Genomic DNA, 16,389 nt, shown 5'->3' with positions numbered 1-16,389 from the left:
TCTTTATTTTTTTTGTTATAAATATGTGAAAAAAGTAGAACCTGTGAAATGTCCCGACACTTATGTGAATAAATATAGGCAGGGGGCCAGATTCAAGAAGCAATTGCGCCTGTGTAACCATAGGTTACACAGCGCAATTGCTTACTTGCTCCGGCGTAGCGAATGCTCCTGATTCAGGAACATCGCTACGCCGACTGCAGCCTTAAATCTGCGTGGCATAAGGCTCTTAGGCTGCATTCTAGCGATGACCGCTAGGGGGCGCTCCCATTGTGATCTGTGTATAGTATGCAAATTGCATACTAACACCGATTCACAACGTTGCGCGAGCCCTGCGTACGCAAATTACGTAGTTTGCGTACGTCGGGTTTCACGTAAGGTTACACATCCTAATAGCAGGCGCAGCCAATGTTATAGGATACCCACGTTCCCGCGTTGCGATATTTAAAATCTACGTCGTTTGCGTAAGTGAATCGTGAATGGTGCTGGACGCCATTCACGTTCACTTTGAAGCAAATGACGTCCTTGCGACGTCATTTGCCGCAATGCACGTCGGGAAAGTTTCCCGACGGAGCATGCGCTCTACGCTCGGCGCGCCCTCGCAATTTACGGAGCTACTGCTCCGTGAATCGAGGGCAGCGCAAAATATTTGCGGGGGCGCAGGGCAAAATCGTTGCCCTGTGCCTCTGCAAATAAAGCGCAAATGTACCTGAATCAGGGCCAGTGTAATCCTAATCACTGTCATAAAAAAGCTTTCTGGCATCTGTCCTCACAATTATCTTTGGGCTAGATTCAGCAAGAATTTACGCCGGCGTATCTATAGATACGCCGCGTAAATTCAAAGCTGCGCCGGCGTATGTTCTTTCTGTATTCAGAAAGCAAGATACGCCGAAATTAGGCTAAGATCCGACTGGCGTAAGTCTCTTACACCGTCGCATCTTAGGGTGCATTTTTACGCTGGCCGCTAGGTGGCGCTTCCGTCGTTTTTGGCGTAGAATATGCAAATGACCTAGATACGCCGATTCACAAACGTACGTGCGCCCGGCGGAATTTTTTACGTCGTTTGCTTACGGCTTTTTCCGGCGTAACGTTACTCCTGCTATATGAGGAGCAACCAATGTTAAGTATGGATGTCGTTCCCGCGTCGAATTTTGAATTTTTTACGTCGTTTGCGTTTGTCGTTCGCGAATAGAGCTGGACGTAATTTATGTTCACGTCCAAAGCAATGACGATTTGCGGCGGAATTTCGAGCATGCGCACTGGGATTCTTTCACGAACGGCGCATGCGCCGTTCGTAAAAAAATTAAAATACGCGGGGTCACCATTAATTTGAATAAAACACGCCCACATCATCCCCATTTGAATTAGGCGGGCTTACGCCGGCCCACATACGTTACGCCGCCGTAACTTAGGGCGCAAGTTCTTTATGAATAGGGAACTTGAGCCCTAATTTACGGCGGCGTAACGTATCGGAGATACGTTACGCCCGCACTAAATTACGCAGGGCTATCTGAATCTAGCCCTTTGTGTCCAGCTTACACTTAAGCCTCGTACACGCAATCAGATTTTCCGACGGAATTGTGTGATGGCAGGCTGTTGTCAGAAAATGCGACCGTTTGTACGCTCCATCGGACAATTGTTGTCGGATTTTCCGCCAACAAATGTTGGATAGAATGCTTTAAAATTTTCCGACAACAAATGTGTGTTGTGGGATTATCTGATTGTGTGCACAGAAGTCCTTCAAAAAAAAAAGTACAAACACGCATGCTCAGATGCAATTCTAACCATAACACAACATTAGCAGAAGTTGCCCAAAGGGTGGCGCTAAAGAGCTAAAAAAACACGTAGTTTTGTGTTGGCCAACAATTCTTTGCCTTTTGTATGCAATACACGTTCACGGCCAACGCCCTTCGGACAAAAGTATATGTATACAGTGGAACCTCGGTTAACGAGCGTTTCTCAATACTAGCGCTGTATTCTAAAAAATCCTAACTTGGTTTGCGAGTGTTGTCTCACAAGGCGAGCAGGATTCAGGCCAAAACGACGTGCAGTACTGCATTTGGCCTGAGGTGGAGGGGGGTGCCGGAGCCTAACGTCGCCGATCAGAAATGCACGGAAAGGCCCAAGGACAACTCGGCTCGGCAAACCTCAGAAAGGCTCGGGAACGGAGTCTTTCCGAGGTCAGCTGAGGTGTCCTCGGGCCTTTCCGGCTGTTTCCGAGGCTCTCACCTCTGGCCGCATGCGGTATTGCTTGCCATTGAAGTCAATGCGGAACACATTATTTTTGTTTCCATTGACTTCAATGGGGAAACTCGCTTTGATATGCAAGTATTTTGGATTACGAGCATTCTCCTGGAACTTTATGCTCGGAATCCGAGGTTCCACTGTATATACAGAATATATATAATGCACTTATGTCCGCACACAGATTTCATTCTAAGACTTCAATAAACTCTCTTGGTTTTGAATAAATGAAACTTCCAGAAAGATCTTTGAGAAGACAAGACACCTAATGTACAGGTTTATTCATTTTACTACTACGGCTAAAAATCATTATATTCCACCAAATGTTCAAGATTTTTTATTGGTATATATAGAGAGTTTATGGCCGCTTTCACACCGATGCGTCGGCGGTAAAGCGCCGCTATTTTTAGCGGCGCTTTAACCACTTGCCGCCTGCCAATGACATATTGACGGCAGCAAAGTGGTTGTAGAATCCTGACTGGACGTCATATGACGTCCTCAGGATTCTGAGCCGCTGCGCGCCCCCGGGGGCGCGCATCGCGGCAATCGTTGTTGCAGGGTGTCAGTCTCTCATGGAGACTCTTTACCACGTGATCAGCCGTGTCCAATCACGGCTGATCACGATGTAAACAGGAAGAGCCGTTGATGGCTCTTCCTTACTCGCATCTGACAGGTTTATCAGCGCAGCCCCCCCTCGGATCGCCACACTGGACCACCAGGGAAGCCCACCCTGGACCAGGGAAGGGCAAAAAAAAGGGGCAAAAAAAAAAAAGTCTGGAAAAAAAACAAAACATAAAAAAAAAAAAGATGCCAATCAGTGCCCACAAATGGGCACTGACTGGCAACATGGGTAAATCATTGCCGCCCCACAGTGTCCATCAGTGCCACCCCACAGTGTCCATCAGTGCCACCCCACAGTGTCCATCAGTGCCACCCCACAGTGCCCATCCATGCCCAGTGCCCACCTATCAGTGCCCGTCTGTGCCACCCATAAGTATTCATCAGTGCCACCCATGAGTGCCCATCTGTGCCGCCTATGAGTGCCCAGTGCCGCCCATCAGTGCCACCCATGAGTGCCCATCAGTGCCGCCCATGAGTGCCCATCAGTGCCGCCTATGTGTGCCCATCAGTGCCGCCTATGTGTGTCCATCAGTGCCGCCTATGAGTGCCCATCAGTGCCACATACCAGCGCCGCCAATCAGTGCCACCTCATCTGTGCCCGTCAGTACTACCTCATCGATGTCCATCAGTGCCATCTCATTGGTGCCCATCAGTGCCGCCATATCAGTGCCCGTAATTAAAAGAGAAAACGTACTTATTTACAAAAAAATTAACAGAAAAAAATAAAAACGTATTTTTAAAAAAAAAAATTCAGTCTTTTTTTAGTTGTTGCGCAAAAAAAAAAAAAACGCAGAGGTGATCAAATACCACCAAAAGAAAGCTCTATTTGTGGGGAAAAAAGGACGCCAATTTTGTTTGGGTACAGTGTAGCATGACCGCGCAATTGCCATTCAAAGTGCGACAGTGCTGAAAGCTGAAAATTGGCCTGGGCGGGAAGGTGTGTAAGTGCCCTGTATGGAAGTGGTTAACGTTGTTTTTGCGGAGGTATTTGGCCGCTATCGGGCGCTTTCAACCCTCGCTAGCGGGCGAAAAAGGGTTAAAACCACCTGCAAATCGCTTTGCCGGCGGTTTGGCCGCGCTGCCCACTCATTTCAATGGGCCGGAGCGGTGGAGGCGCCGTGTATACACCACTCCTTCACCGCTCCAAAGATGCTGCTTGCAGGAGTTGCCAGCGCATCGCCTCAGTGTGGGGGCCCTTGGGCTCTCACACTGAGGCTGCAGGGGGGCGTTTTTCAGGCGCTTTACAGGCGCGATTTTTAGCCCAAAAGCGCCTGAAAAACGCCCCAGTGTGAAAGGGGTCTAAAGGGAAGCAAACAAGGCGGAGTAACGGCCCCAAGTGGGGTCTCTCGTGCCACTAGGGAGGGGCGTCTCCAATTAAGGAATTCCATTGGTTTAACTGTTCCCTAAACAAGACACAGTCAAGACATTCCAGGAATGATGGAGGTCACAGTTGCTTGTGCCAAACTGTCAAGACATGAAATGTGTCAGCACCATGGCAGCTGCAGATCAACCAGAAACCAAGATGGCGGCTTCCTCGGCTTTAAAGGTTAGTAAGGTTTAGTTCCACTTCAAGTAATCAGCACAACCCAGGAAAGAGCAGCGCTGAAATATTACTTTCCAACAAATAAGAATTGATTGAGAAACCCGATTCCAGCGTTTTTAGAATTATCTTCAGATAGCGCAGGGAAGGGTTAGAGTCTCTCCCTCTTTTATTGCAGTTTGTGGCCCTATTGGGGAGGAGCGAGAATATACAATGTACCCCATAGGGGGGGGGGGGGGCCGGGATCTGGGGGCCCCCTTGTTATAGGTGCTTCCAAATTATGATAAGCCCCTCCCCCGCCCTAAAGCACCTTGACCCCATGTTGATGGGGACAAGGGTCTCTTCCCCACAACCATTGGCTGTGGTTGTGGGGTCTGCGGAGCATTGCACCTTTCACTGCAGAGAATCGCGTCTCTTCACTGCAGAGCATCACACCTTTCTCCCAGGGCTGCAGAGCATCACACCTTTCGCTACGGAGCATTGTGTCTTTCGCTGCAGAGCATTGTGCCTTTCTCCCAGGGCTGCAGAGCATCACACCTTTCGCTACAGAGCATTATGCCTTTCGCTGCAGAGCATCGCACCTTTCGTTGCAGAGCATTATACCTTACCTGCAGAGCATCGTGCCTTTCTCCCAGCTCTGCAGAGAATTGCGCCTTTTTTGCCCTTTTTTACAATTACACTTAAAAGTTACACAAACATTTCAGGGCATCGCGCCTTTTCGCTGAAGAGCACCACACTTTTCTCCCAGGGCTGCAGAGCATTGCGCCTTTTGCTACAAAGTATCGTGCCTTGCCCTGCAGAACATCACGTCTTCCTCCATCACACCTTTTGCTATAGAGCATTGCGCCTTTTGCTGCAGAGCATCGTGCCTTTTCTTGCAGAGCATCAGACCTTACCTGCAGAGCATCGCGCCATTCGCTGCAGAGCATCGTGCCTTTCTCCAAGAGCTGCAGAACACCGCGCCTTTTCTCTGCAGAGCATCACACCTTTCTCCCAGGGCTGCAGAGCATCACACCTTTCGCTACAGAGCATCGCACCTTTCGCTGAAGAGCATCGCGCCTTTCATTGTAGAACATTGCGCCTTTCTAAAAGGGCTGCGGAGAATCACGCCTTTTCACTGCAGAGCATCGTGCCTTTCTCCCAGGGCTGCAGAGCATCACACCTTTTGTTGTAGAGCATCATACCTTACTTGCAGAGCATCGCGCCTTTCTCCCAGGGCTGCAGAGCATAACACCTTTCGCTACAGAGCATCGCACCTTTCGCTGCAGAGCATCGTGCCTTTCATTGCAGAACATCACACCTTTCTACAAGGGCTGCAGAGCATCACGCATTTTCACTGCAGAGCATCGCGCCTTTCTCCCAGGGCTGCAGAGCATTGCGCCTTTCTCCCAGGGCTGCAGAGCATCGCACCTTTCGTTGTAGAGCATTATACCTTGGCTGCAGAGCATCACGCCTTTCTCCCAGGGCTGCAGAGCATTGCGCCTTTTTTGCCCCGATTGTGTCAGTCGCATAAATACATTTACACTTAAAAGTATTTTTCTGTCTTTAAAAAAAGGGGGAAAAAATTACATTTAAAAAGAAAGAAAAAAATGTATTTTTTTTAAACAAACTATTACCTGAGTCCGTCAAGTTTCGCTATGAAGGCAAATTGCGCCAATTTCCAAAATTGCGTCAAGTTCCGATGGTTGACAACCGCGCTATTACCCAATTGCGTCAAGTACCGCCGGTAATGAAAATAGTGTCAAGTTCCGATCTTTGACAGCAGCGATATTAACCAACTGGGTCAAGTACCGCCGATATTACAAATTGCGTTAAATTACACAAATTGCAACAATGGTCAAACATGCGTCAAGTTCCGATGGTTAAAGCCGTGCTATTACCCAATTGCGTCAAGTACCGCGGTTAAGGTAAATTGTGTCAAGTCCTGCGAATCGTGTCAAGTTCCGCAAATTGTGTCAAGTTCCCATGGTTGACATCGGCGCTATTAACTAATTGCGCCAATTACCACGGTTAAGATAAATCGCGTCAAGTTTAGCAAATTGCATCAAGTTACGGAATTGCGTCAAGTTCCGATGGTTGAAATCGGCGCTATTAACTAATTGCAACAAGCACAGTGGTTAAGGTAAATTGCGTCAAGTTTCGCGAATTGCGTCAAGTTCCGCGAATTGCGTCAAGTTTCGATGGTTGGCATTTGCGCTATTAACTAATTGCACCAAGCACTGGGGTTAAGGTAAATTGCGGCAAGTTCCGCGAATTGCGGCAAGTTTCGCAGATTGCGCCAAATCCCGCGAATTGCGTCAAGTACCGCAAATTGCGTCAAGTTTCGATGGTTATCATTTGCGCTATTAACTAATTGCAACAAGCACAGTGGTTAAGGTAAATTGCGGCAAGTTCCGCAAATTGCGTCAAATTTCGCTAATTGCGCCTAGTCCCTGCGAATTGCGCCAAAAACCGCGAATTGCATCAAGTTCCGCAAATTGCTCCAAGTTCCGGTATTTGACATTTTGTCCTAAATTTATGTAGAAATTTTATTTTTTAAAATATTTTTTTGTGATATGTTTTATAACTGAAAATAAAAAATATTATTATTATTATTATTATTAAAAAAAAAATAATAATAATAATAATAATAACAAAATAAAAGATCCCAGTGGGGATCAAATACCACCAAAATAAATCTCTATTTGTGGGGGAAACTGTAAATGTCATTTGTATACAGTGGCCCGGATTCAGAGAGCAATTGCGCCTGCGTAACCATAGTTACGCAGCGCAATTGCTTACTTGCTCCGGCGTTACGAATGCTCCTGATTCAGGAACATCGTAACGCCGACTGCAGCCTAAAATCTGCGTGGCATAAGGCTCTTATGCCACGCAGATTTTAGGCTGCATTCTTGCGATGACCGCTAGGGGGCGCTCCCATTGTGCTCAGTGTATAGTATGCAAATTGCATACTAACACCGATTCACAATGTTGCGCGAGCCCTGCGTACGCAAGTTACGGAGTTTCCGTACGGCGTCTTTAGCGTAAGGCTGCCCCTTCTAATAGTAGGGGCAGCCAATGCTAAAGTATACCCGCCGTTCCCGCGTCGTGAAATTTGAATTTCACGTCGTTTGCGTAAGTGATTCGTGAATGGCGCTGGACGCCATTCACGTTCACTTTGAAGCAAATGACGTACTTGCGACGTCATTTGCTGCAATGCACGTCGGGAAAGTTTCCCGACGCATGCGCTTTACGATCGGTGCGGGAACGCGCCTAATTTAAATGATTCCCGCCCCCTGCGGGATCATTTAAATTGCGCGCGCTTACGCCGGGCAGTTTTGCCGGCGCGCCCTCGCAATTTACGGCGCAAATTTGCGGGGGCGCAGGGCAAAATCGTTGCCCTGTGCCTCCGTAATTTATGCGCAAATCTTTCTGAATCCGGGCCAGTGTTGCATAATGATACAATTGCCAATTGAAGTAGCACAGTGCTAAATAGCAAAAATGTTCTGGTCATGAAAGGGTTAAAACCGTGCGGAGCTGACATGGGAAAAGAAAAAAAAAAGGATCCTTATCCTGGTGTGTTATCTTTGTGAAATTTGCCAATCTGAGGACAGCACATTTCATGGATGGGATTGTGTTTCTGAATGTGACATTTATCAATGGGAAGTAAAACGGAATATACTGGATTATTCCAGAAATTTAAATCTCAACAGTCATCTCCCCTCCCCCCCCCTCCCCCTCCCCTTCCCCGCAGAATAGAGAAAATTTGAAATTTGACAGTTGAAACAGCTGGACTTGTATACTTGCTATGACATCACAGCAATAATAAGGGGAGGAGTCATGTGATAATACTGCGATGTGATTGGACAGTGCCGCAATAAATAGCAGCCTCTCCGGGAGGAGGAGCACAGAAGAGTCCTGACTTCTCCTGAGTGAAGACGTGTTTTTCTGATCTCCTGAGATTTCTTCTTCTGACCTTTTTTCTGTGATTTTCTCTGCGTTTTTAACCAGTGAAAGGAGATAAAAGGATGATTCCTAAAAGCTCTGACACTAATAAGACCATGAATGTCGCAGCGATTAGAACCATCATGAGGAATGCTGTACCAGCTAGAAAGCCCATGAAAAATGTGGCAGTGGGAGACCCACCTCTTGTGACTCCCCCTAGCTGTGACACTAGAAACAGCATGAAACGTGTTACAGCCATTAGAAACATCATGAAAAATGCCTTACCATCTAGAGTGCCCATGAAAAATGCCGCAGCACAAGTCCCTGCTCTTGTGACTCCTCCGTGCTGTGACACTAGTAACACCATGAAACGCGTCGCAGCGATTAGAAACATCATGAGGAATGCCGCTCCATCTAGGAAGCCTATGAGGAATGCAGCAGTAGAGGTCCCAGCTCTTGTGACTCCCCCGAGCCGTGACATACAAGCGGTCCAGTTACAAGTCAGACCTCCACGCTGTGACAGCCAATCAACCTTCATCCTGCACCGTCTGCTCGGAGAAGGCGGATTCGGACAAGTAAGTTCTAATTTTCCCACCTAGAATTAGATTAGTAGCTCCACCCACAAAACAAATCCCTCCCCAGTAACTAGCCAATGTGTAGCAGCCACCCAAAACGGATCCAGCTACTGGTAGACTTAATGATGTCACTGTGACTCATGGAGGGGAGGAGCCAGGAACACAACATGAAGAAAGCTCTCCCTGTCATAGATATCAGAAGACGTCATGGCGCCTCGCAGCCTTCATCAATAACGACTTGTGACTCCTCCCCAATGCTAGTTCCATCCTTTCCCAATAATGAAGAACGTTCTTTCCTATAATAACACAAATGATTTTTCTCTTTTCTCTCATTCAGGTCTTTCTGGCAACTCATAGTGCAACCAAGAAGATCGTCGCCATCAAGTCCGTCGTGAAGACTTCAGATCAACGTGACGCCATTGAAACCGAGCTGAAGGTCATGCAGAAGGCGGAAGGGTGCCCATTCCTCACCCAGCTTCACATGACTTTTCAGACGCGCCATTCTGCCTGTTTCGCTATGGAATACGTCTCTGGAGGCGATCTGTTTGATTTCACCGTAAACTATTCGCCTCTTCCGGTTTCCGTCATAAGGTAAGTCTCATCACCACAATGACAATAGAAAGCAATCTTTACAAGAAATGTCCTTTTACAATCCAGGCTTTAGGAGTTTAGAATTCCATTGGACTCCATTAGAATGCTTAGAGCTACATCAGTCCACCCAGATGTGACGTAGATACTTTAGCGTAATGTCACTCCGCCCCCCATAAATATATGAGGGACACAATACACAGCAGGGGCCACCGCGCCGCTCCCAAGCTTAGATACTCTATATTATCATAGTAGGGTTGGGGTTCAAAGTAGACAGTTCATCCACATGCCATTCTGCAATGCCAGTTTCCCCAAAGCGGGCAAATTCTGCAAGTGATTCTAATTTATTATCGCTGTTTGCCGCTTTTTGGTTGCTATGGACGATCTCCAGTTTCCAGGCAGAAAGAAAAGTATTTATAATATAAAACTACATGCAGGGTACTGGACAAACCACTAGGGGCACAAGGGGTGTGAGATTATTGTATATAGTAATGTAATCTGTAAGATTACAGTGTACTGTATGTATTGTGTGTTTTTTACTTTTTGAATTTGGCGCCGTGCTCCGCCCCCGTGCGTCTCAGCGCTCGCAGGGAATGGCGCTCGGCACTGTGAATGGAGTGGAGGAGACACGGCCCGCACACACAGCGGGAAGACATCGCAGGATCCTGGGGACAAGGTAAGTAACTTTGCCTGGATCCTGCGATGCGATCCTGAGTGTGGCTCGGGGGTTACTGATTTTGGGCCAGATTCACATAGCCCGGGCGCAGCGTAACGTAACTGGTTTAAGTTACACCGCCGCAATTTTTCCAAGTTAGTGCCCGAACCACAAAGCACTTACCTGGAAATTTGCGGCGGTGTATCCTAAACCTGTCCGGCGCAAGGCGTGCCCAATCGAATGGGGCGAGTCCCATTTAAATTAGGCGCGCTCCCACGCCGGACCTACTGCGCATGCTCCGTTTCCTAACTCCCGCCGTGCTTTGCGCTCCGTGACGTAATTTTTTTAAACGGCGACGCGCGTAGCGTACTTCCGTATTCCTGGACGGCTTACGCAAACGACGTTGATTTTTAAATTTCGGCGCGGGAACGACGGCCATACTTTAGACAGCAATACACTTGCTGACTAAAGTCAAGGCACCAAAAAAAAAGTGTAACTTTGCGACGGGAAACTATACTAGCGGCGACGTAGCGAACGCGAAAAACCGTCGTGGATCAGCCGTAACTCCTAATTTGCATATCTGACGCTGGTTTACGACGCAAACTCCCCCCAGCGGCGGCCGCGGTACTGCATCCTAAGATCCGACAGTGTAAAACTATTACACCTGTCGGATCTTAGGGATATCTATGCGTAACTGATTCTATGAATCAGTCGCATAGATAGAAACAGGGATACGACGGCGTATCAGCAGATACGCCTTCGTATCAGCAGATACGCCGTCGTATCCCTTTTGTGAATCTGGCCCTATGGTACTGAAAATTCACCCCGAGCCACAACGGGATTACCGCCAAGGAGGTGGAGAGGTTTCTGATGCCGGGAGACGGAGCAGGGTTTCTGATGGTGTGACTGCCATGATTGGCTGTCACAGTGGTCACATGATCAGAGAGCTCCCAATCGCATGTAGAGATTGGGAGCTTTCCTTTAACCACCGGTAACTGTGCCGGGAGTGCATTCTCAGGACAGCTCTGTTTACATTCTGGTACCCATACATGCGACCTCTCATCGATAAGACCCACCCACCTAGAGGGCACATATATGCATACCACCAGCATGAAGGGGTTAGCACTTCTGGACCAATGATGTACCGGTACCTCATCACCCTGGTACTGATTTTTAGAGGTGGCGTCTAACTAACCGCTGGATTCATTTTATATGCAGCAGGAGGAGACTTCCTCCACTCCCGGAACCTTCCACAGCTTTCTCAGGCTCCTCCATCCTACCGGGAGACCCAGACGACCAGCCGCCACGTCTACTGGCTGGTCAGCTGAACAAAGCTGTGATTGGCTATGGTAACCCGGATGTGATGACATTGTGACCTAAAATTTTTAAGAAATCAAAATCATTCAAAAACACAGATCTCGGTGTTGTGGATGCTTTTAAGGGCAGAGGAGAGACTTGGGGTCTTCTAGTACCGGTCACATGCCTATTACTGTGACAAGCATGTTTATAGCCTGGATCCTACCAATGGGATCTCCCAGGAGATTCCAGAATTTGGGATCTGGTAAAACCAGAAATGGCGAGCAGGAGCCATACCCAGAACTCCGACCGTACGGTCACCTAAATAACCACAAAGGTGGGACCGGTAATGGGATAGAGCCAGGTACCCCCTCCCCCTACCCATGAATAATGTTTCTACTTAAATCTAATGACTGTAAAATGTAATTCCTTCAGAATCAATATTTTTTCTCTTTTATAGATTCATTGCGGCGGAAATATCCTGCGGATTGGAGTTCCTCCACGAGCGCGGCATCGTTCATAGAGACATCAAGAGAGAGAACATCCTACTGGACAACAAAGGTCATGTCCGCATTGCAGACTATGGATTGGCAGTAATGGATCTGTATGGCGATAGGACGGTGACGGGAGTAGCCGGAACAATTGGATACATGGCACCAGAAGTAAGTCACCCTCTTTTTACCCATCACTAGGCCTCATCTATTCAGTATATCACAATCCAATCACTATCCCTCTGATACTTGTAATATGAACATTTTAGACTGTATACAGAACACTGTAATGTAAATCACCTGATTGGTAATCATTAGGGTCTTAAAATCTTTTTTATAATTTGTTAATATATGTCCATGGGGGGGGGGGGGGGGCAGCCATTGCATAGGCCGGCTCTGCCTCCTGGTTTAGCTGTTGGGCACAGTGATTGTTCTTTGCTATTTCTCTTGCTTAAAGCGAGCCTAGCTACAATCTCTATAATAATGGACATATGAAATAGTAAACATATAAAAATTTAAAAAGCTGCATCAAGGTTAATGTTCCAATGATTTCTACTGGAGAGCAGATATCACTACCTGCTCTCTGTTACACTCTGCAGAATGACGGCCCATTCATTAAATGCATGCCACTGTGTAGAGCCTGTGGTATCCTATGAAGTTCTGTATACTTGGCATAACAAAGAGAACCCTGATTTGATTGGGGGAGTCACATGACTAGGCTCTCGCTTAAGTTTTTTTTTTTTTAATATTTACACCCATTCCCTGTAATAGCACTCAAAGTCCCAATTCCACCGCTGTGCTTTATGAATGTCATTTTTATTAATGTAGCGCTATTGTCACAGGAAGGACATACTGCTGCTTTGTAAATGCCTCCCTTAGAATACATGTTCAATAAATATATATTATTGTTTCCCCTATAAAAGGAATGTAAGTTTGTAGGAACTAAGTAACTGATTTCTCTTCTCTGATTGGCAGGTTATAAACGGCGACTTCTACCAGTTTGAACCCGACTGGTTTTCCATGGGAGTTGTCATATACATCATGGCTACAGGAACCAAGCCATTCTGTAACCGTACCACCCAGGAATACAGGAAGGCTGTGAGTTATGAAGATCCCGTTTACCCCCCGGACATGGACCAACACCTGAAGAACTTCATAGATGGAGTAAGTACAAGACGTTTTCTAATTCTGAAGAGGCACAGGGAAGGTTTCTAGGCCTACTGCTGCTGCTTTAGGGGTATAATGTGGGGGAGGGGGGGTTGCCAAGTTTGGTTGTCAGCTGGACTGTTGAGTATTTTGGCTTTTCATCCCATGGTGAACAGCCAATGGGAATACTTCATCCTGGAGCTGAGGGCTCAGAAGATGCCACATGGGGTCAATCACTTTATGAGGTTATTAAAGCAGAACTCCTCCCCATTTACTATTGTTTTGAACATAGTGGGGAGGATTAGATCACCTGTCATCATTGTAATCTTGTCTGTGTCCCTGTTGTGGACATTTTGTTTCATATCCTGTCCTGGGGACACGGAAATCCCACCAAGGAGGGACACAGAAAGCAACCTAACAGAGAGGTTCTAACCCTTTCCAACTCCATTCATCAAACTGCTTTTATCGTCCTGTGCTGATAAATTATGTTAATGAGAAGAAAAAAAGATCTTTAAAAAAATCCAATCTCCTCCCTTTTCTTGCGGCTCTAATTCTACTTTAAGTGTCACCGCCAATCTAAAGAGCTCAGGGAGTTAGAAGCGATCTAATGGCGGCACATCATAAAGTGTACTCATTTGTTGTGCTGGAATATAATATGAATTCCATCCATGTCAGCGGACATCCAGCACCTGTACTTGGCTATATGTGTCTTCACATGCTATGATCGTCCAATGGGTGAAAGGACCGCCCAGGAGGAGACGCACTGTAGTCAAAGTTTTTTTTTTTTTCCTAAAAAGTGCAAAATTAACTCAAAATAACTCTTAATTTCTCTTTTATAGCTTCTATGCAAATGTCCAGAGAAGAGGCTTGGAGTCGGCAGAGACATAAGACGGCATTTATTCATGAGGCTCATCAATTGGAAGTCGCTGGAACAAGGGAAAGGATGGCCACCTTTCTCAGTAGCCCAGGTAAGTACACAAATCTTTATAGGATGAGGATTTAAAAAGAAGATTGTTACACATTGTAAGGAGCATTGCTGTGTCCTTACAGCTAATGTAGGGGGTACAGACATATCCCAGCCTGCAGGAAAACCTCACAGACTAATCAGTCAATACAGAGGAACCTCGGATTACAAGCATAATCCATTCCAGGAGAATGCTTGTAATCCAAAGTACTCGCATATCAAAGCAAGTTTCCCCATTGAGGTCAATGGAGACGAAAATAATTTGTTCCGCATTGACTTCAATGTCATGTAATACCACATGCGGCCAGAGGTGGGGGGGTGCCGGAGAGCCTCGGAAACGGGCAGAAAGGCCTGAGGGCACCTCGGTTGACCTCGCAAAGACTCCGTTCCTGAGCTTTGCTGAGGTCAGCCGAGCTGTCCTCCGGCCTTTCCGTGCATTTCCAAACAGCGGCGATCAGCGCTGTTAGGCTCCTCTCGGCTCCGGCGCCCCCCACCTCAGGCCAAACGCAGTACTGCACACCGATTTGGCCTGAATCATGCTCGTTTTGCGAGACAACACTCGCAAACCGAGTTACGATTTTTAAAAATATAGTGCTTGTATTGCAAAATGCTCGTTAACCGCGTTACTCGCAATCCGAGGTTCCGCTGTATTTCATTTTCTACAGGAGAAGTAAATAAGAATGAAACTTTCTATGCAACAGACACAATGGGGATGATTTACTAAAACTGGAGAGTAAAAAATCTGATGCAGCTGTGTATGGTAGCCAATCAGCTTCTAACTTTTTGCTTGTTCAATAAAGCTTTGACAAAAAAAATGCCAGCTGATTGGTTACCATGCAGAGCTGCACCAGGTTTTGCACTCTCCTGCTTTAGTAAATAAGCCCCATTGGTGCACAGCTGGGAGTGACAGTTGAAGTGAGAAGGTGCAATGGTTCATAATACAATCTCTGGGCTGTCTAGGACATTTGGCTCTGACCATCATGGTGTGGTGGAAGGCAGGGGACCAGACATGTAGTTTGCTTCTAGATTTGTATCCTATCTGCTCCTCCACTGCATGGAAAGAGGAAGAAGGTTCCAAGTCGTATTAAAGAAGTTGGTCAATGTTAAAGCCCAATTTAAAAAATAAAAAAATTGCACAGTAGGCAACCCCCACCCCCACCCACCCTGCCCTCTAATGTTTTATTGCTTGTAAACTCTAGGGGCAGAGAAAGAGGAACCTCGCCCTCACCTCTCTGCATCACCATGTACAATACAGGCCTATCAGTCCTACATTGTATGTGAGGTAAGCATGTGACCGTGGCTGGGAAAGCTTAGAGAGGGTCTGTGAGGGACCGGCATAGATGAAGGCTGTCCAAAGCAAGGAATAAATGATTACACCTTATTCCTCTACCCCTAGGCAAAAAATCCCCCCCCCCCCCCCCCCCACACACACACACACAAATACTGCAAAGGATAATTTATACGTGTTTCTGGAATTGGACTTTAAGCAATATCCTGATATTTACTCAGGTCATAGATCTATGAATACAGAATCTCATATTTGTCTTTTCATTTTGCAGCCCTTGGACATGGACATGGAAACATCCTGTCGACTTCCTCCATCAGCGATCGATGTAAAGGCATTGGAAATTCCAGGAAGAAAAATACACATTCCTGGATTCTTAAACATCGACAGGCTGTGAGGAGGCCTGTCTTGCTGTCAACCTGTACTGTCATGCCTGTCAACATGTAGTGTGTAGTGTGGTGTGTGTTGTGTGTGTTGTTTGTAGTGTGTGTAGTGTGTGTAGTGTGTAGTGTGTAGTGTGTATGGTGTGTGGTGTGTTGTGTGTGTTGTTTTTAGTGTGTGTAGTGTGTAGTGTTTAGTTGACAGTGCCTGCCAGCAGGGTGCCAGCCAGCAAGCCACCCACAGCAGGGTTCCAGCAAGCCACCCATAGCAGGGTGCCAGCCAGCAAGCCCAACCACAGCAGGGTGCCAGCCAGCAAGCCCACCAACATCAGGGTGCCAGCCAGCAAGTCCACTCACAGCAGGGTGCCAGACAGAAAGCCACCCATATCAGGGTGCCAGCCAGCAGACCCACCCACAGCAGGGTGCCAGCCAGCAAGCCCAACCACAGCAGGGTGCCAGCCAGCAAGCCCACCAACATCAGGGTGCCAGCCAGCAAGTCCACCCACAGCAGGGTGTCAGCCAGAAAGCCACCCACAGCAGGGGGCCAGCCAGCCACAGCAGGGTGCCAGCCAGCAAGCCCACCCACAGCAGGATGCCAGCCAGAAAGCCATCCACATCAGGGTGCCAGCCAGCAAGCCCACCCACATCAGGGTGCCAGCCAGCAAGCCCATGCACATCAGGGT

General features: G+C 47.3%; 1 protein-coding gene across 1 annotated transcript; it reads left to right on the top strand.

Annotated features, from left to right (window-relative positions):
* Window positions 1-8,469: 8,469 nt before the first annotated feature.
* On the top strand, window positions 8,470-15,723 carry LOC120916829 (protein kinase C theta type-like). The gene is made up of 6 exons (XM_040327772.1): window positions 8,470-8,901; window positions 9,239-9,492; window positions 11,901-12,102; window positions 12,907-13,095; window positions 13,917-14,045; window positions 15,601-15,723. Exons 1-6 carry the CDS (start codon window positions 8,470-8,472, stop codon window positions 15,721-15,723), a joined length of 1,329 nt encoding a protein of 442 aa, XP_040183706.1.
* The last annotated feature ends 666 nt before the right edge of the window (window positions 15,724-16,389 follow it).

The sequence above is a fragment of the Rana temporaria genome, chromosome 11, assembly GCF_905171775.1.
Source record: "Rana temporaria chromosome 11, aRanTem1.1, whole genome shotgun sequence".
NCBI lineage: Eukaryota > Metazoa > Chordata > Amphibia > Anura > Ranidae > Rana > Rana temporaria.
The sequence above is the reverse complement of the archived record's forward strand: the minus strand, read 5'-3'. Positions and strand labels throughout refer to the sequence as shown.